The 19,217-nt window shown below is 46.5% G+C and overlaps 2 protein-coding genes and 1 long non-coding RNA gene across 7 annotated transcripts; 1 reads left to right on the top strand and 2 right to left on the bottom strand.

Annotated features, from left to right (window-relative positions):
- Positions 1-15: 15 nt before the first annotated feature.
- On the bottom strand, positions 16-17,580 carry LOC108065307 (shootin-1). Of its 4 annotated transcripts, none has more exons than XM_070216697.1 (8): positions 17,443-17,580; positions 6,095-6,300; positions 5,843-6,029; positions 5,466-5,784; positions 4,867-4,979; positions 4,613-4,808; positions 3,787-4,129; positions 16-526 (listed from the first exon to the last, which is right to left on the bottom strand). In XM_070216697.1, exons 2-8 carry the CDS (start codon positions 6,279-6,281, stop codon positions 342-344), a joined length of 1,530 nt encoding a protein of 509 aa, XP_070072798.1. In that variant the 5' UTR covers positions 6,282-6,300; positions 17,443-17,580; the 3' UTR covers positions 16-341. The 4 variants fall into 4 exon arrangements, 3 of the variants coding, with proteins under 3 accessions (XP_070072798.1, XP_070072799.1, XP_070072800.1); XM_070216698.1 differs by lacking the exon at positions 17,443-17,580 and adding an exon at positions 6,363-7,909; XR_011419013.1 differs by lacking the exon at positions 3,787-4,129 and adding an exon at positions 4,313-4,519 and having other exon boundaries at positions 389-526.
- eIF4G2 (eukaryotic translation initiation factor 4G2) lies at positions 8,048-17,581 on the bottom strand. 2 transcript variants are annotated; one of them, XM_044395719.2, is made up of 6 exons: positions 17,443-17,581; positions 13,516-15,317; positions 13,081-13,224; positions 12,154-13,026; positions 10,959-12,076; positions 8,048-10,904 (listed from the first exon to the last, which is right to left on the bottom strand). In XM_044395719.2, the coding sequence occupies exons 2-6, from the start codon at positions 15,296-15,298 to the stop codon at positions 8,604-8,606; spliced, it is 6,219 nt and encodes a 2,072-aa protein (XP_044251654.1). In that variant the 5' UTR covers positions 15,299-15,317; positions 17,443-17,581; the 3' UTR covers positions 8,048-8,603. The 2 variants fall into 2 exon arrangements, with proteins under 2 accessions (XP_044251654.1, XP_070072797.1); XM_070216696.1 differs by lacking the exons at positions 13,516-15,317; positions 17,443-17,581 and adding an exon at positions 13,296-13,421.
- On the top strand, positions 15,396-16,044 carry LOC138913338 (uncharacterized). The gene is made up of 2 exons (XR_011419014.1): positions 15,396-15,515; positions 15,599-16,044. It is a non-coding gene; the product is annotated as an uncharacterized lncRNA (long non-coding RNA).
- Positions 17,582-19,217: the final 1,636 nt, after the last annotated feature.

The following is a 19,217-nucleotide window of genomic DNA, read 5'->3' on the forward strand; positions in this document are numbered from 1 at the left end:
TTAAAAAAGTTTATTCAAGATATTTTTGGGGGTGTCGTTGATTAGTAGAACGCGAAACCTGTTAAAATGAACACATTAACCAGGTCGGATAAATGTTAGTTATAAATTAATATTGTCAAGTGAATATTAGGTTAGGTAAATCAGCTTTGTATGAAGCAAATTCATCCCAAAAGTGGGGCTTAAGATTAGTAAATTGTAAAATGGCTTCGGTTTCCTCCTTGAAAGGCACACAATAATACGGTTTGAAAATGCACGGAATGTTTGTTGTTCAGGGACAGCTGGGTCCTGAGATTTGAGACCAAAGTGTAAGAGAGTGGGTGAGAAGGATGGCAGGAACGGGATTAAAGGTCAACTCCGCGGGCCGAGTGCAGGTCCACGCATATCTTGGAGTTGCGGTTCTGCTTCTGACTTATCTCTAGTACTTGGAACATCTCCTTGAGGGCCTCGCTGGTGCCCGTCTTGCGGCGATTGCGCCTCCGCAGGGTCACGCCTCCCGACTTGAACTCGCGCATCAGAGCGTCAAGACCTGGAACAAAAAGGGTGAAGTGCCATGAGACCTAGGCTTTACAATAAGTCGCTACTAAAGCTTAACGAACATGCGGTTAGAGCTGTTAGAGGAAAGAGGTGACGAAACCGTGTCCCCAAAAGCAGGCAATACTCACCGTAAGTAATCAAGTAAGCCTGCGACTTTAAAGGGTGTTTGGTAGGTGGCAATTGGACATAAATCACGGACAAGGCCAAAACGGGTTGATGCGAGCACCATGTCGAGCACTCAGCAACTGTCACCGTCGACAAATGAAGCTGGACCATGGGACAAGTCAATGGAAATCTACTGTTCAAGATGTGTGTGTGTGTTTTCAGTGGGGGTGGCAGGACTACCAGGACTGGCAGGACCAGGAAAAGTGGCGCAATAAAACACGGAAATATAAAACGCACAAATAATAATAATAAGCCATGGACGGCCGACCAGCAACAACAATGCGGCCTGCGGTTCTGGGACGGCTCTCTATGGCTTGGCCCCTTCTCGTAAAAATAATAAATTGCGTCCTCTCCGCCATCGTCATCATCGTCGTCGAATTTGATACGGCCCCGGGCTTGACAGTTTGGAAAGGGAAGGGGAAACCAGGAGCCGACATAAAGCTGTGCAAGGCAAGCGTAAAATATATAGGAAAAATGCGAGAGCTTCGCTTAAAGCCAAAATTCAGGCGATTCAGGGTTTCCCTGCCGAGTAGCCGGGGCACGGAAGCCAGGCAAAGGCCCTTTGCTCCAGTTCTCCGGTACCTCGGCACGGCACGGGCGAAACTTAAATCAAATTTAAGTTTTCAATGTATCGCATGAAACCGGAAATGGCACTCAGAGACGCAGAGAGCTTTAGTGTTGGCCAGGATATTGACAAATGTGTGCTGGAATTTCCGCACCCCGCACTCCCATACCCAAAGACAATTCGTTTAAGCCCGTAGATTCGGCAACAGGGCAGGTCATGGAGGTCGGTCTCCCGTAGAAAGTGAAGCTGGTAGATGGTAGCAGGTATCTGGTGGCCATGGCAGCCATGGCACACCAACAATGGCAGCAACTTGTTGTTATGTATACACACGACACAGCCTGGCTTGGACAATATCAGCATTTCCATTCGCCTCGCCTCACTTCGTTCCGGTGTGGAGCGCTTCATTTGTTTTTGCCTCCCCGCCGAGCAGGACGACGAGCCTGACTTGACGAGTGCGACCGGGGCACGAGCATTGGCTGATGCCTAGCCGTAAAGCTGATGTACGGCTGGCTGGCAGCTCAAACGCTTCACGTGCCTCAAGAGACGCGCGCGCGTTCTCCGCTCCACTCCGCTCGGGAGGTCCATATATCCGCATATATATCTGAATATTTCTATATATATTTATATATATCCGTATGCCATATCGTCACATTCGTGGCTGCGTTTTTCTGGCTTCCAACAATAAGCGCGTTGATTGATTTTGATTTGAATGTGCGCTCGTTACGCATACGACTCGTGGTGCGCGCCAAAAAGTGGGCAACAGAAGCAGTGAAACCAGAAACCAGAGCCAAAACAAAACGGAAGTGCTTAGTGACAGTGTGCAGTGTCAGTGAAAGTGTGGGATGTGGACTGGGATTGTGAGGAAAGCATGGCCCTGACATTGCTGGCTTGATGCGAAGTTTTTACCCCAAGTAAGTGAGGATTACATTCATTCACTAGGAATAGAGTCGCAAGATAAATCACCTAATTGTCATAACCTGTAGCTGTGGACCAGCGAACTTGGATCAATATTCCATAAATACGTAGATACATATTTGCCAAGGGTTTATATAATGTAATCATGCATTTCCTGCCTTGCTGCACACACAAGCACAAAGGAATTTATTTACAATATGATGCGGGCGTATGAGTTGATTTCATTTTCATTGAGCTTATCATGTGCAGGCGGAGGATTTCTCTATTCACAACTGGCTTTAAAGTATTGCTGTGTGTGTACATCTCGAATTTAATATTCCTCCTATCGAAATAGATTCGTTCACCCCGGGAATTCTCCACAATTGTTTCATCGTTCTAAGAGCGAAAATTAAACGGCAAAGATGGCCCACAAGTGCAACGGCAAAGTAAACACCTCGGCGTCGTGCTATATATGTATACTTACAAACATATGTATTATGAAATTATGTCAAGCAATCAGTAAATCCATCGTTTGAGCGGTGTAAAATTTCAAACCTAATTAAGTTTCCACTGGCTTTTAACTCGGACTGAAGGCATGACAAAATCTAGTATTCGAAAGTCAATTGAATTGATTAACAACAATGATGTTGTTATAGAAAGTGTGACATCTAATTAGAGCTTTTGTAAAACCTTCACAAGGGATTTTCAAATTTTAAAAATATTTTATTTATAAATATTATTTTTACTCAGAAATATATAGCAACCTATTGATTCCATATCTGTCCAGGGCATCACTAACCACTCCCTCTATCCCCTGACCCTTTCAAAAAGCTGCTCGCAAACTTAATTAAGAAGTTGCTGCTGCAGCAGAGCAGAAAACAGGGGATGGAAAAGGGGTGGAGGAGGTGGAGCAGGCGGAAAGCCAGCCAGTGAAAGCCTGCATTGAGCCGTAAAAGAAGCCGACGTGTAGGTAAAATCAATTACAATCGCAGACGGGTTGGGTAGCTGTGTTGCGTGTGTAAGGAGAGGAGGAGGAGGAGGAGCCACCCGGCAGAAGGATGAGTGGCGTGGGCGTAACTGACAATTGACAGCAACAAGTTGGGCCCTTCAACCAGATCAACCAGGACACGGCGACAATGGCAGGCACTTGTCAACGCACGTCTGTTGGGGATTAGCCGCAGACACATGGCTGCTAACATGAGTGGGAAAACCTCCTGCTGACAGCTTCTTTCAGGCCAATTTCCCGATTTCGCACAGACAATGAATGCACTGGCAAACTAATCTCCTCCAATCGATTCGGGGGCCAAGTATTTCAAAGTCTATTCAACTTGCGCATAGTTTCTCATACCCAAGGGTCCAGTCCAAGCAGTTCATCTGCCACTCGAGCTCCTTGAGAGCAGATATTTCCAACAATGGTCAAAAGTTGCTGGCGAGCAGCTCTGAAACTTTATTAAATTTCAAGCCCTTATGAAAGGTCCCTAAAGTCGGAATAAAAATCCAATAAAAAGATGACCAAGGGCAGAGGAAAGGCAACGTGTTTTGGGGTCATCAATGTGGCACTGACACTTGAACCCAACCCACTGACACACACATATATTCCCAGCTGGAAAGGAGTTTGGATTACATACCTGTTGCTGCCTCGGCCTGTACCTGATGCTTCACATTCTCGATGATCTTGTCGCCGCTGCCCTTGCGCAAGCTAAGTCCGGCAATGCGGTCACTCAAGCTGCCACCAGCTGCCACCAATCCTCCGGAAGGAAACAGTTTTGGAGGCGGAGGCGGCGGCGGAGGTGGAGGAGCAGCAGCTAGTGCCTTTTGCTCGGACTGCTGGTAGCGCGCCAATTGCTCCTCGGCATGATCAGCCCGCGTCACTGCCTCGCGCAGCTGCTCCTCGAGTATCTCCAACTTAAGTTGTAATTTTTTTAGTTCATCGTTAGTAGTTTTGGCTATAGCCGCATCCATTAGATTTTGCTACAAATGCAAGAAACAAGAACAAGGGTAGAACGGGGCGGGCGAGCAGGAAGAGAGCGGGTTGGGTTGAGAAAATTAGTGGATCTATCAAAGCATTTCGGGGGTCAGGTGTTAGTGCATCGAAAGCCAGGGGAATAGTGAGCGGGGGGAGATAGCACGGCGCACGGCAAGCGAGTTGCTTACGTGTCTCAGTTGGTAGTTTGGTGGTGGAGGAGAAGGAGACCCATCACCAAGTTATCGCGAACAACAACATGCCCAGCTGGGCACATTCCATGCATTTCTCAGATCGTATTATAGGGAATCGCCTTCGCCAGCTGATCTTGTTGTCGTTCAGCTGCTCTTGAAGATATTCGAGAACGGCTTGAAAAGGTCAAACACGCTGCGTGTTTGCTAATGGATTGACAGATGGACAGAACAGAAAGTTTGATAGATAGACCATAGACCAAGTGCAAAATCGAAGAGTGACAAGAACTCGGGACTAACCATTTCCACAATGCGCTCGTTGTGCTCCCTGGCCTGCTGCTGCACCTGGTCCTGGATCTGCTCGAACTCCACCTGCTCGTTCAGCACGCTGGACGAGGTGCTGCTCCTGGATCCCGGCTGCCCATCGGTCAGATCGCGTGTCTTCGCTGTGAGCTCATCGTTACGTTGCTTCAACTTGATAAGAGCGGCCTCCATTCTGTTGTAAAATTCAGTTAGTTAAACTCGTACATTTTTACAATAAATATTAGGCTTACTTTTGGCTAGTTTCCACACTCTCCTTCATGTTTTCGGTCAGCAACTTGGCCACTTTGGTTAAGTTGGTGTTTTCCGTACGCAGCGCTTCGTTCTCCTCCTCCATTGCGTGTTGCTATATTAGGAATGAAAGAATTGATAATAAATAAGAGTGATTATTTGAATAGATTTAAGTTAAGGTTAAACTCATAGTCATCGGTCACTTAATTGAGATATCTATTTACCACAAAAGCGGGCTCAATGATGTGTACTGCCATTTTCTATTAAAACATTTTTATCACGAATTTACAAAAATTACTATTTAAATTTATACAAATAACTGACCGAATCAGAACGTTTAGGGCCGTTTTCTCGCCCGTTTGTTTAATATCGTATGGGAAATCGTTGTTTTAACCCTACTTTAAATTTTACAAAAGGACGAGAAAACGGCCATTAGAATGTTCGTATTTTTAAGACTTGTAAAGTAATCTTATTTGGAAAAAATTATTTTTATAACGGGTTTCAAAAAAAGTATTTAATCTATTAATCTAGAAAGATTTTATTACAATCTGAATATTATAATACTCAGTGCTATTGTCAATTTTCCATCAACTCATCTTACCTGCTCCAACAGCTCGGCCATCTTTTCGTTGGCCTCGTACAACTGAAGCTCCACGGCACTAGTCAGATTTTTAAGAGTCAGGAACTCATCGGCCAGACGCTCCACAAGGCTGCTGGTGATGGGCACCCCTTCGGAGTTGACATCGACCAGACTGTCGAGCTCTTGAGTGCCGATACTGTCAGCGCTGTCCGTGCTGCCCGTTTGCAGAATCTTGAAGAGCTTTCGCTTAAGTTCTACGGATCCGAGAACCAAGCGGGGATTTATTTGAGGCACCTGATCCTGCTGTTTCTCGCGAATATGCTCCAGTTCGCTGGTGAGACTACAAATGGAAAAGTATAAGAGCTTGATCTCTTCTTTTATGCTATCTTTGAACTTACTTGTGTATCTGATCGACCTTCATTTTGTGCAGCTTGTCCAAAGCATTTCGTTCGTTGAGAGCCTTGTTAAACTTTGAGTTCAGCTCCTTGATTTGCGACTCGAAAGTGGTCTGCTGCTGTTGCAGGGATTCCAGGGCCACGCACACCTTGTCGTGCTGCGACTGCTGCTCCTCCTGAGTGGTTTTATCTGCAGGTATTTTTTGGATAATTAGGATAGCAGGAAACTTAGATAAATTAGAAGTTTTAACATACGTGTTTCGATCTCTAGTTTTAGAGCTTTGTTTTCCTCCCTGAGGGCAATGTTATCTTCCAGCAAGGTGAACATATCGTGCTCCGGATCCTGCTCATTGTAGTCCGGCTCCCTCACGCGACTTCGGCTGCGTGTCTTAGCCTCCTGGGTACGAAACTTGGCCACCGGAATGCGTCCGCGTCGCTCCATTTTCAAAAAGTTTTATTGCCTGATAAAAGGATGAAAATATTTGTATATTTAGTCAATGATTATAGAAATAACTTAACTTACGTTTCGCCTGCGCACAAGCCTTAAGCCAAATCCTTAACCACTTATGCTAAGCAATGCAAATGTGACTTAATGCTGCCATCACCAAATGATGAGTGTTTTGTATGTTTTGTTTTGGGTATGGTGAATGCGATTCGGGAGTGATGGGGGTACATTGTAATGCGTTTGGATGGAAGTGTGTGTGCTGCATGCCTTGAGGGTGACGAATTTTTCCTTAGGAATGGGGCCCACATTGAAACGCCTTGGAGTTTTACTTTTCGATTTTATTATTTGCTGTTTACAATTTCTTCTTGATTTCTGTTTAATCTTGCCTTGCCCCCGCCCTTTTCTTGTCTCCCTATTTTGCCCTGGGTGCCACATGTGTGTGCTTCTGCTGGGTGTGGTGTTACACATTCGCTCGGATTCTGCTGTTTGCTCTCCTCAATCTTCTGCTTCGACTGCTAAAAATGCAGGACACCAGTTTGCCTTGGTTAAATTTATACCAGAAGTTGGCCGAAAGCATTTGGAATGCCTGCCGAAAATTGCTACGAAACTAGTTAAAGTGCCACGCCCACTGCTCGATTTAAGCTTATAAATGGTTTAGCTTGGCTTTAGAAATATTTGCTTGTTAGTGCAGAAGCGTTTCATTTGCCTTCTTTGCTTGGTTTTTTTTTCTTTTGTCAATTCTTAACTATTTTAATTTAACTGTATTTTTCCATCGGTTTTTATGGGTTTTCTTGTGTTTCTTTTGCTAATTACTTATGCGTACAATTTCCTTTGCTTTTGCCGTAAATCAATTTCATATTTTGTCACTTGTAGTGTAAAAATAAAAAAACCTAAAGTTTATACACAAAATTCTCGAGTTTAGTACAACTCTTTTTTTCGCTACTTGTGTTAGTTGCCTCGCTTTAAATATTATATATAAATTTTTGAGATTGAGTTCTTTTTGTTTTTCAATTTAGTTCGTTTTTTGTTTCGTTCAATTTTATAAAAATAACTAAGTAAAGGCGGCTTAGAGCTCTTTGTTTTTGCTTTTTTCTCTCGTTATCGGTTGTGTATGCTTCTAGGCTTGATTAGATTTTTAATTTTTTTTTTTTAATTTGGTTTAAATAGCTATATAATGTGTTTAATATATTTTCGAAATTAATATTAGTGTATTTTTTCTTTCCTTTTTACAGCTAATTTTAAGATTTATCTTTGGATAATCATGCTTTGTGTGCTAAATACTTTACATGTCTTTACGATTTTTATAATTTACATTTTTTTAGTATACGTACGTATAGTTTTTATAAATTATTTATATATATTTGTTTAATATACGTGAAATTTCTGAGTCGAACAAGAAGCCTCAGAATTGAGATTGGAAATACAGACCTGTTAGGAAGAGGGGTTAATTTTCGTATATGTTTTGAGCCGTTTGCATTGAAAATACATAAATTAATGTTGGTAATCGTTTAAATTAATCAAATTAACAAACAAAACGAATTCATAAAGCTTTGTACTGAAAGGTAAAATAAACAAAAATTCGTTATAAGTCTAGAAAAGTATGCTAGGCTACGCAGCTAGTTCTATAAATGATGTCCGCTTTAATTTTAACGATTAACGAAATACTGTGGGTTTACGAAAGTGAATAGTCCATGTGTTAATATACATAAATATATTTATATACCCAGCTTTAATTGGGTAACGCATTGTCCGAATTTGAAATCTTGAAAATATTTTTCGACATCCGAGATTCTGTTATACATAGTTTTTCAATTTTTTTGTTGGTTTTTTTTTTTATTTTTTGGATACGAGTAATGTGTAAATATTTTTATCTTTGTGTTGAATTATGACCAAGTCATCGAAAGGGAATCATCTTAGCTTTCTTTTAAGGAACGTGTTGTGATACAAATGAAATGGATAATGTGTCTTGAAGGTTTTTTTTTTCAAAGGAATCTGTGTTGAAAAACAAAGAATTTTCGTTTTGACAGATCTATTCATCGTACAACATATAAGTGTGTGTGGAATACTCGTTATGACAGATCTACAATCGTACAACAAATATGTGTTATGTTAGGGCGACACCTGGCATATGTCACCCACTGTGGGTTGCAAGATTCACAAGCAAAATTTAAGACTGATCGTTTGAGTTATGTTCTTGACTGGACACCTACGACCGCGCCTAGTCTGAGGATGGGTTTCAAACGATGTTGCTGTATGCTTCAGTTGATGGTTGTTAGTTTACTTCGTTGTGGTGTTTGGTTGGGTTACTGCTGGTTGGTATTACATCTCCTCGATGAAGCCGCGCAGCTTGTCGATTAAGGGTCGTCGGTAGGCCGACGAGTGCGCGATCTCTAGCTTATACCACTTGTCAAACGACTCTTTGGGGATCACTTCGCTCTCGTACAGCACGCTGAACGTACTGCAGATGGTCTCACCGGCGGCCATATCGTCCTCGAACTCGGCCATAAAGTGCTGCTGCAGCGAGTCCACCGCTTCGTCTATGCAAGCGATCTCCAGCGCCTCCTGGGCGTCGATGCAGAGTCGCAGCAGCGGCGTACACCGGCTGCGAAAGCTCTCCGTGTTCAGCTGCAGCGGCCTGGCGTTGCCACCGCCTTTTGTCATCACAGTCAGCGCGAAATCACAGCACAGGAATCTAGTGAGCTGCCTCACAAAGTTGTCATTGATGGCCACGTTCGTGTTGATGTAGTCGATGGCCATGTCGCAGGACAGGGCGAGCAGGTATCTAATCCGCTCCACGTGCTCCACCGGCGACCTTGGCGTGGTGGGTGCCCTCGCCTTGGTATGTCCCTGATTCTGGCCAGGATTGTTGTCCAGAAAGTAAAAGCTGTGCGACTGCACAAACTCTCTGTACTTGCGAGCATCGTTCCAGAACATCTGCCCGCGATCCAGCTTGTAATCGTTGTGCCACAGCTTGCGGGCATAGGCGGCTCCGAACTCCTGCACAAAATAGCTAACGAAGGCGTACACAAAGCGCTCCGTGCAGAGCAAGTCGTCCAGCCAGCGCCGCTGCCAAACATCCTTGAGGTCTAGTTGGCCCGAGTGAATAATGGGACCCAGGAACTCGAACACATAACCCCATCCGTTCGGCACGTCCACCAGCAGATCGGGGAAGTCGTCGCCGAAACGAGAGTACGCCTGTCCAAAGATCTCCTTGTCCACGGCCTCCTTGTCCATTAGGTAGGCAAAGACACTGGCGCAGGCCTGACGCTGTTGGCGCTTCACCGTCGACTTGTGCAGGTATTCCATCAGCAGATAGTGCAGAGTTTTCGATTGCTGCGAGCCGCTGTGTGAACGCCAAATCGACAGCACCTCCGGTTGCCAGTCGCGCGTGTTGAGTGCCTCCTCGACCAGCTTGGTAATAAGTTCCTGGCACTTCTTGCTATCAAAAGCAGCATCTGGCGATTGGTCCACATGGCTCCTGCTGTTACCACCGGCAGTCGTGATGGGTGTGGCCAATGGCGGCGGCGGCTGCTGATACGGTGAAAATCTGTAGTTTTGGCCAGGCCGTTTCAGCAGCGATGTGGGCGGCGGAGCATTGGACGTGTTCACTGGCGTCGAGCTGACCGGACGGTTGCCCGCATTGCGCCACTGGTAATGCGAAGAGTTGCCCAATTTGGCAATGGAATCGTCGTTGACGCTGCTGCTGCTGAAACGCAGCTTGCTGGGATCAATGCTCACAGTCTGGTTCTCGTGATGCTGCTTGTTGGGCATCTTCTGCATAAAGTAGTTGCCGCCGTCGTGACCATGCTGATGGTGATGCTTTTGCTGGTGTTGATGCATCGATTGCTGGTGCTGATGCTGGTTCATTCCACCGCCACTACCTCGTCCACTACTCTGGTGGTGCGACTGATCCTTGGCATCGTCGTGCTGCTTGTGCCGCTGCTGTCCGCGACCGCCCTGCTGTCCCGACTGTTGGGCGGTGACTGGCTGATCCCAGTGGCGCAACCTCAAATCGAGCACATCCTGCATCATGAAGCGCACCCGACTGCTGATCTTGATGTGCACCTGCCCGCGGTGCGACGTTCCTCGTGATCGGTTTATAATGTCCTGGATGCGGCGGAATATCTTCTCAATGCGATCCCTTAGCTGGTACTGCTCCGGTTGGCTGGCCTCCAGTAGATGGCCCACGGTGGTCAGCAGCTTGCACATGTACTCCAGCTTCTCCTCGCAGCCGTGCTCGAGCAGCGACTCCACGCAGTTGAGCACTCGGTCGCTGGTCAGCGACTGCAGCTTGAAGAGCTCGCCGATGAAGCGAACAGTGCCCCAGGCACGACGTCGGAACTGGTACTCCAGGTCCTCCATTTCGGCGCGCAGCTCAGCTTTTCTTGCCGCATCCGAGCACTGGCTAATGCGATCCATGGTGGGCTGCAGTTTCTTGGCCTTCGCGTTTGCATCGTTCACATTCGACTCGAACTCGTGCTGAATCCGCGTTATCAGAGAGCTGGTGAAAAGCGACTTGTTTTCTGCCTTGATCTCGTGAAACAGCACCTTGCAGAAACGGGCATAGGTGGGCGCAAAGTTCGGCTCACTAATGGTCTTCTCAAAGATCAGCAACATGACCTGAAAAGAATATTATTTTAGTTGTAATAATAATAAATAAAGCAGTCAACTTACGTTGGTCATTTTGGCTTCATTGTCCATTTTAATACTAGACATTTCCTTGAGCAGCACCTCAAAGTTGTCGGGCGTGAGTTTGTTGAGAATACCGCGCACCTTCTTCAGGACTCCCTCCACATCGTCCTCATCATCCTGACCACCGGCCATGGATACGCGACGCAGTGTGCCTGGCTGCCAGGCGTTCTCGCACTCAGACAGCTTGATCTCCTCCTTAAGCGAGAGCTGCACCCGGATGATGTCCATATGGCGTTGATTCGAGTTGTTTACTCCTCCGCCACCTCCCATGTTGCCCATGCCGCCGGAACCTCCCATCTGCATATGTCCATCGTGGTGCTTCTTATTGGGTCCGTGGCCACGTCCACGCTTGCCGGGCACATAGTCCATCGATTCGTTGAAGCTCATATGCTGGTACTGCTGGATGTGCTGGCCGTGAACGTGACCGAGATGCTGCTGCGGTTGCTGCTGGCGGGAGACGAACAGCTGGGAGATGCAGTCGCCCTTCTGGCAGGGAACCATCGGTGGCTTCAGCGAGTCGCTGCGCTTGGAAAGCTCACGCAGCGTTTCGATGCTGTAGCGATAGTTTTTGGGCACCTGGGGAGCGGGACTGGGGCTCGGAGTTGGACTCTTCGACTTGGCTTTGGGTGATCCGGGTCCTTTGGCCTGATGTTGTGGCGAAGTCTTCTTGCTTCCTGCGTTCTTTTCCCCAGCAAGCGGTGCATTTATCTTGGGAGCACAATCCACATTATCAGTACTCTTGCTGCTTTGCGAGGAGTCATCCTCCGCTGCCTTGCTGATCGTCGAACTTGACCATGTGGAGCTGCATATGAAACCTGTGTCGTGACGCGGCTCCTCATGGAAATCCCCAAACTTGATTTCCACTTCAGTATTCTCCTCGGCCTTGACCACGCCTCCAGCTCCTGCCGGAGGAACTGGCTCATCTTCCTCGCAAACCGAGCTGCTGCTGTTAAGGAACTGTAGCTGTTGTGTCTCCGAAGCGGCGGCGGATGTGTTGGGGCTGGCCTTTTGCAAGAATTTGGCCACAATCTCCTCGTTGGCTAAATGCTTCTCTGACTTTCCTGCGGGAATATTCGTCGTGCTGTCCTCTTTGCTGTCAGCTGGGGAAGATAATATTTATTAAAGTAATTATAAGTAATCCCATTCAAAGGATATAAAATCTTATATTACTACTCACATTCAGGATCGCTGTCTGCCTCCGCGTCGATGTCATTGTCGTCCTCATCATTGTTGTTGTTGCTCGAAAACTGCTCCAGGGGATTGAGCATGGGGTCTCTTAGAGTAGAACTTACGTTAGGATTATTACTAGTTGCACTAAGCTTATCAGTCGTCGGTTGCGCAGTCGCCTTTGTCTCATCGACAGCCGTCGCTCCTTGTTTGGTTGTTGCTGCTGCTGTTGCCGTGGTTGTTGTCAGTGTGGTTGTTGTTGATGTTGCGGTCACTTTGGCAGCATTGTTGTTGTTTGTGTTGATCTCTGGCCCGCCGTTGCCATTGCCCTTGCCATTGCCATTGTTGTTCTGCCCCTGGCTGCTTGTGGTGGTGCTTGTTATCGAGGACTTTTGTTTCTTCTTCTCCAGCTCCTTGGCCCGCTTTTGGGCCTTTCGTTGCTTTCTGGTTGGATTGATAGTGGTGAGAGTGGATGTGCCGGCGAGCAGGGAAACGGCGGCTGAGATGCGTGAGGCAGCCGGTGGTTGTGCTGCAGTTGAGTGTCTTCCTGGAGGCAGCTTGCTATTCACTGCCTGTTGCTGCAGCTGCTGCCTAGATGCGTGGGTCGGTGTGGAGGCAGCCGACGAGGAGGCCCCCGAGCTGGTCGTGGTCGAGGTGGCGGGCGGAACGTTCGATATCCTATTGGGTGAACCCGAACCTGGAACAGCTGTGGTCGCTATCGACTTGGTTGGCTTCTGCTGGGCGACACGGGAAGCTGGCGGTGGTGTCGAGGGTCTGGCTGGTGTCAGCATCGGCTGGCTTCTGGACAGGATGGAGATCCCTGGGCAACAGCTGGCCGCTGCCTCGGCTACGTCATTCGCAATGGACGTGGGCGTTGCTGTGCCTGAGAAGAGAGAGATTAGTCTATGTAAATCATTTTACTATTTCCCCCACTCACTTTGCTTATTGGCCGATTTGGGACGCTGCTTTTTGGCCTGCTCCTGGAACAAAACGGGCTGCTGACCGGCGTCAATGACTTCGGGAAAATTCAAATCCGAGTGAACCAGCTGTAGGCTATCGTGGGTTTCCGTTGCATTGTCCACTGCAAGGGGAATTGTTAGACTTGTGCACTAAAAGCAGGGACAAATTCGGCTGGCCGAATGCCTTACATACCCAGGTATGAATTTATAATTGAATTGTCTTGTTTACACTTTCAAACTGTTTTTGTCTTTGTTACAACACTATTTTCGTATACGTTTAAATTTTGAAGTAAATTTTCAACAGATTGTTTATAAGATTGTGATAAAAACAGGTTGCTGGGATGGTTCTTTTGAAACTTATATGTATTCTGATGCAAATATATTATATAATATACGCAAAATTAAAAACTCACCGTCACTGTACTGCCAGAAGCTTAGATGCTCATCGGTGTTGCCCGAGTGGGCCAGTATGTCCTTGACAATGACGCTAATCTGATCCTTATCCGTGGCTCCCGGTGGAGGGGATGGGAGCACTTCCTGACCTCCCACAGGTTCCTCACCAAACACCATACCCGGCGGCTCCTTTTCCAAGGAACCAGACTGACTAAGCGAAGTCGCCGACTTCACAGTCTGCATATGCTGATCCACTATGGCGCCCGACAGAAGCGACGACGCCGAGGCCGAGTCCATAAGGATGGGCGCCTGAAAGAGGCACATGGTACTATCCGAATTCGGAGTTAGCGTGGAGTTCGAGTCCTTCTTAATAAACACCGAGCTCTTCGGATCCATCACATTCTCCTTGGTGTCCGGATGGATGATGGGAATGGCGTATTTGCGCTTGCTGATCTTGTCGTTATTGCCGCCCAGTGGTTGGGCGGCCGCCACAGGCGGAGTGGGCAAAGAAGTGGTTGAGAAACCACTGGCCACAGCCGGCACTCCAGCCACACTCGGCACACTGGGCAAAGTGGTGGCGCTGCTGCTTTGCAAGTGCGGCTGGTAGGTGTGCAATCCACCTGGCGCTTGAGGAGGCGGAGCGGGCATTCCAGCTGGAGCCAGCATGGGAGCCGCAGTCATTCCTGCCGGCGGTCCCAAAGCCATAAAGTTGGGCAGATGATAGGCAGCCGCCCCGTTCAAAGCGCCATTCCTCGAGTTCATCATGGGAGCCACCGATGCGGGAGCAGGACGTGGTGCATTTCCCGGCGCAACAGCGTAAGTGGTGAAGTAATTGGGATGCGGCTGGGCGGCGGCCGCAGGTCTCTGGCCACCGCGGATGTTGCCGCGATGCGAGTTGCCACCGCTAACCACGTTGCTCCCAGCCGCGTTCTGTGCCGCGTGGCCCAGTTGGTAAAAGGTAATCGCCTGCGTTTGACCAGCTCCCGCTGCTCCGCCAGGTCCCTGCTGCTGGCCATTTGGCGCCAGCTGCTTCTGCTGCTGCTGCTGCGGAGGTGGCGCCGCTGCATAGTAAGCCGCAGCCGGAGTTCCAGCCGTTCCGTTCGTGGGAAAGGGCACAGCCGACTGCATGCCCATCAGTTGTCCCGTCTGATTAAAAGGTATATAGGCCGTGGAGATGTAGGTGGCCGGAGCGGCTGCATTTCCGCCGGCGGGAGCGATCAGGCCAGCTGACTGCTGATAATGGGGCGGTAAAGTAGGATTGCTCAGGGCACGGGTTAAATTGGCGCTGGGCGCCACTCCATTGGCTGCAACATGGCCCACATTGTGGGGATGTTGTCCCAGGGGATTGTTGTTGTTGGCGGCGGCGCTCAGTTGGAGAGCAGCGCCGCCGCCGCCGTTGGCATTGTTGCTGACCGCCGCCGAGTGGGCGGGATAGGTTGGCTGGGTGTTGTAAAAGATGACCGGCGGATGGGCTTGCACCTGCTGCTGTTGTTGCTGCTGCTGCGCCTGCTGCTGCTGCTGCTGTTGGATGTGTTGTTGGATTTGCTGCTGCTGCTGTTGCAGTAACTGCTGCTGCTGGTGGTGGTGCAGACCGCCGTGGTTCGGAACGAACAGCGCGTGGGGTTGCTGCTGCTGTTGCTGCTGCTGAGCTGTCTGTTGTTGCTGCTGCTGTTGCTGATGCGGCTGGAGGTGATGGTGATGCGAGTGCGCCGCCTGGTGGTGCTGGGCTTGGTGGTTGTGATTCTGCTGATGTGTCGACTGTGGCCTGGTTCCCTTCCCACCCCCTCCCTGTTGTGGGTACATAGGAGGACCTTCGGAGGATCTGCACACGCACTCAATCGCACGATCACACGCACACACGGAGAGTTAAGAAAACCGCGGCCGGAACAGAACAGATGTACAAATTGTAATGTTAGTAAGATGGAAATGGAAGTGAAAATGGTGATGGCGATGTGGGAAATGCTTGGCGTATTAGACAAAAGCGGTGGAATGCATGCAGATGAGTTATTGAATCGAATGGGTGAGGAAGCAACCAAAAAAGCAGCATGTTTAGGATCTTATGACTATATACTTTAGACTACACGAATGCACTCCCTATTTCAGCCCCTTTTTTTCTACAAGTTGCTCACTTAATTGAGCTCTTTAATTGGAACTTGGAGTATGATGTCACTCGCGGGGCGTGTATACATCCAAAATGCTTTCGAAGATGGTTCGCCACCTTATCGGCGGTTTTATCAATGGACTAGTCACTTTTTGAGACCGACTACTAGCGGATGGGTGACACACGGTAACAAGTGGCGCTATTAGTCAGTGCCTGGCCTCAAAGCGGAGCAACAACACAAAGAGGCAGCAGCCAGCGGGCGTGGGAGGAGAGCGATGGCATGCTGTCGTCTGTTTTGGCCACAACCAGTTTGGCATTCCGTCAGCACTTTCCTCGCCACAGTGGAGACAGCCAGAACTGGATCACTTGATAGTGTTTACGATAGTATTTCTTTGTTGTTTTGTTAAGCAGATTTCATTAAACTAGGCACAATGCTGATTGATAAGAATATGACAATTGCATCATCATTTGTGTGTAGCTGAAGTAGCAACGATCGGTTGCGAAAAGTGTTTACTCGAAAAATTGAGCCAAGAGTCATAAGTACCTTTGAGGTTCTTATTTCAAAAAGAAAAACTTTATTGGGAATCAATTGGTTTGAGTAAATAAATCGTCTTACAAATGTATTTTATTTTATTTGAAATTTTTCAGATCGAATATATTTAAATAATTGATAATACTTGGGTAATATTAAATATTTAATACTTTCAAAAAACTAAGATTTTCTTTGCAATAAAATAAATGTTGGGGACAAGATTAAACTATTATTTGGGAGCCCTATAAGCATTCCTGTCTTTAAGAAGTAGCAACGATCGTTTGAAAAAAGTGTTTACTCGGAAATTGAGTCAAGATTCATAAGTACCTTTGAAGTTCTTATTAGAGTCCTGCATGAGTACACTTGAATTGACAAACAAGTCAATTTTTTGAAAATAGAGTGAGTGAGTTCAAGTGAGTTAACTTGGATCACTTGTTTCACTTGATCACTCGTAAAAAAAAACAAGTGATACAAGCACAGAATAAAAGTGAGTGGGAGTGATAAAATTACTAAGCAAATTATTTAGGTGATTCGAAACTATTTTATATCTATTTATTTTATATTAAATCACTTGTTTTTCCTTATGAAAAAATAAAATGAAAAAAGTGATCCAAGTTAACTGATTTTAAAAATTGACTTCCAAGTACACTCATGCAGGACACTAGTTCTTATTACCAAAAAAAAAAAACTTTATTGAAAATCAATGGGTTTAACTGAATAAATCGTTGCTCATTTCAATATGTTCTTTTTTATTAGGTATTTTTTTTAGATCATTGTAATTGATATGACTTGGGTAATATTAGGTATTTAAAGTCTTCAAAAAACGAAGATTTTCTTTACTAAATATAAAATAAATAAATGTTGGGAACAACATTGAAGGATTTTTTGAAGGCCCTTTAAGCTCTTTCGACTTTAATAAGGTTCAAGACCTTCTCTGCCAGTTTTCACTGTACTGCGTGCCCATTGCAGCTCTGTGCTGGCCTAGAAAAGCCAACTCCGCTGCAGTTTAAGGCCAAGCACCTCGAAGACAGGAGAAAACCTGTTTTCCGGCCAGTGAAGAAGCTGCCGCTGCAAGCAGAGTTTTTGCTCGATGGCGAGGAAAACGAAAACCTGGCTCACTTGCTTCTCGTTTGTTTGTAAACAAAACCAGTTGGACCAATGTGTGGGTGCCGATCTAATTGGGAGTGCATTCGTATTGGATGTTGGGTAAAGTGGTGTGTGTGCACTAAACTAAGAAACCAATAACTAAGGCGAATTATTTACAATAAACAGTAGATTTTGGATGCGAATGAGAGGATCCAGTGGATGACTTACCGCTTCCTGTGCTGCTGTTGTCCCTGGGGACTCCACTCGACTGGCAGATGTGTGGATCCTAGTGGTATGCGGTGTATCCTGATGCTAAGTCCGCTGCCCCAAAAGGCAGTGGTGGTGGTGGTTACGTTGAGATCCTTGGGGGATCTGAGTGATCCTACGCCTCCTCCTCCTACTCCTTGCTTTCTATACGATTTCCTTCTCCCCGCAGACACTCGTCCTCGTCGTCGTGGTGGTTAGCTGAATCCGGAATACGCCGATGGCTCAGATATTCCATGTATAAAAATTCGCGAGCTCTACGATGCACATGCACATCCACATTTGTGCAGACGGACGAGGAGCACGTACACGTACATACGTACAAAAATATACAAAATAACGTACGGCTAGTGCTAAAATTTCACGGTAATTTGTTCTGTAATTGGGCGTCGGAGAAAGATAAAACGTATGCTTGAATTTTGCATTTACAAGAAATTACAATTTGATTCGATTTCTACGAATTCCCGAGCAGCGCCTGCTACGATTTTCCTTTTCCTGTTTTCCTCTTCCCTCTCCTGTCATCCAGCTGAGCAGCCTCAGCCCCAGATTGAGAATGGAAAATGGTCGGGTATTTCGTATTTTGAGGTTGCTGGCAAAGGGTTTTCGATATTTAGTTTTTCAACTTTTTCAGCCTTTCGGTTTTTCCGGGGCTTTTCCTGCAAAAGGCGAGGCGTTGGTTGTTGTTTTTTTGCCGTACGCCGTTTGCCGTTTTTGCGCTCTCTCTCTGTCTCTGTCTGGCCGTCGGTACTTACCGCTCCGCTCCACTCCTCACTCGCTCGCCCTCTCGCTCACACACCTAACACACAAAACTGAGGAAAGGAAACAAAAAAAAATGCAGTTCCACGCGGGGAACACGCCAAAAAGTTTCTCTGGCACTGCGCCTTTACATCAGTGCATCGTCTGCTACACCTCGTTATGTATACGGCTCACTATCTGATACAAATAATTTTGTAAATGTAAATAGTCTGCAGAAACAGTTCTTTTCTTTCGTTCGTGACAGTTCTGACAGTGTGATAGGGATGTGCAAAACGCATGAGAATATTTATGTATCGATATTTGCGAATAAAAATAAATATTCATATCGTGATATTTTTACCCTGAATATCGCTATTTTTAAAAATATATTTTTGATATTTCGAAAATTAAACTGAACTGAAACGAAGTTGCAAAAAGTACAAGATGAGCCCATTTGAAGAAGACTACACAAATTAAGGATTTTTTGAGGCGCATAACCGGTCGATAGCAATGCGATAAACTAATGGAGTCCACAAGGATAATCAGGAGCTTAAATTGTTTTTAGGCCTATCCATTTAATATTTTCGAAAAAAAGGATATATCATCGATACGTTATTTTTATATATTTTCACAACCCTACATGGTGACACTGTCAGTGATGAGATGTTAAAAAATACCAAACCTTGGTTGGATGCTTCGCTCAACAATTGGTGCTAGGCTTGGGAACTATAACGGCTTTTCAAATAATTACTTGGATTCCTCAAGTCAATACGAAATTTAACAAGGGCATGCGCAGAACTCGGCATTCCATTTCAGCTTCCGATTTATGTCCCCTTAACTCTCCAGCTTCCCCTTCGTGGAAGAAATACACTGTTTACGCACTTATAGTAAAAGTTTTTTTCTATTTTGCCGGATGTGCAGTCACGGCCACCGGCCCCCTCTCCACTTAATCCTTCCATCAGCACCTCCAACTACTCTATATCCTTTTTTCCCAAGGCTATCGG

The sequence above is a fragment of the Drosophila takahashii genome, chromosome 3R (assembly GCF_030179915.1).
Source record: "Drosophila takahashii strain IR98-3 E-12201 chromosome 3R, DtakHiC1v2, whole genome shotgun sequence".
Classification (NCBI taxonomy): Eukaryota; Metazoa; Arthropoda; class Insecta; order Diptera; family Drosophilidae; genus Drosophila; species Drosophila takahashii.

Coding starts and splice junctions, on each gene's coding strand:
- LOC108065307 (XM_070216697.1), bottom strand. CDS start 6,281: ATGGAGCGACGCGGACGCATTCCGGTGGCCAAGTTTCGTACCCAGGAG. Junction 5,785..5,842: donor AAGGTCGATCAGATACACAA/GTAAGTTCAAAG, acceptor TTCCATTTGTAG/TCTCACCAGCGAACTGGAGC. Junction 4,130..4,612: donor ACGAGCGCATTGTGGAAATG/GTTAGTCCCGAG, acceptor TTGCATTTGTAG/CAAAATCTAATGGATGCGGC.
- eIF4G2 (XM_044395719.2), bottom strand. CDS start 15,298: ATGTACCCACAACAGGGAGGGGGTGGGAAGGGAACCAGGCCACAGTCG. Junction 13,225..13,515: donor CTTCTGGCAGTACAGTGACG/GTGAGTTTTTAA, acceptor TTCCCCTTGCAG/TGGACAATGCAACGGAAACC. Junction 10,905..10,958: donor ATGAAGCCAAAATGACCAAC/GTAAGTTGACTG, acceptor TATTCTTTTCAG/GTCATGTTGCTGATCTTTGA.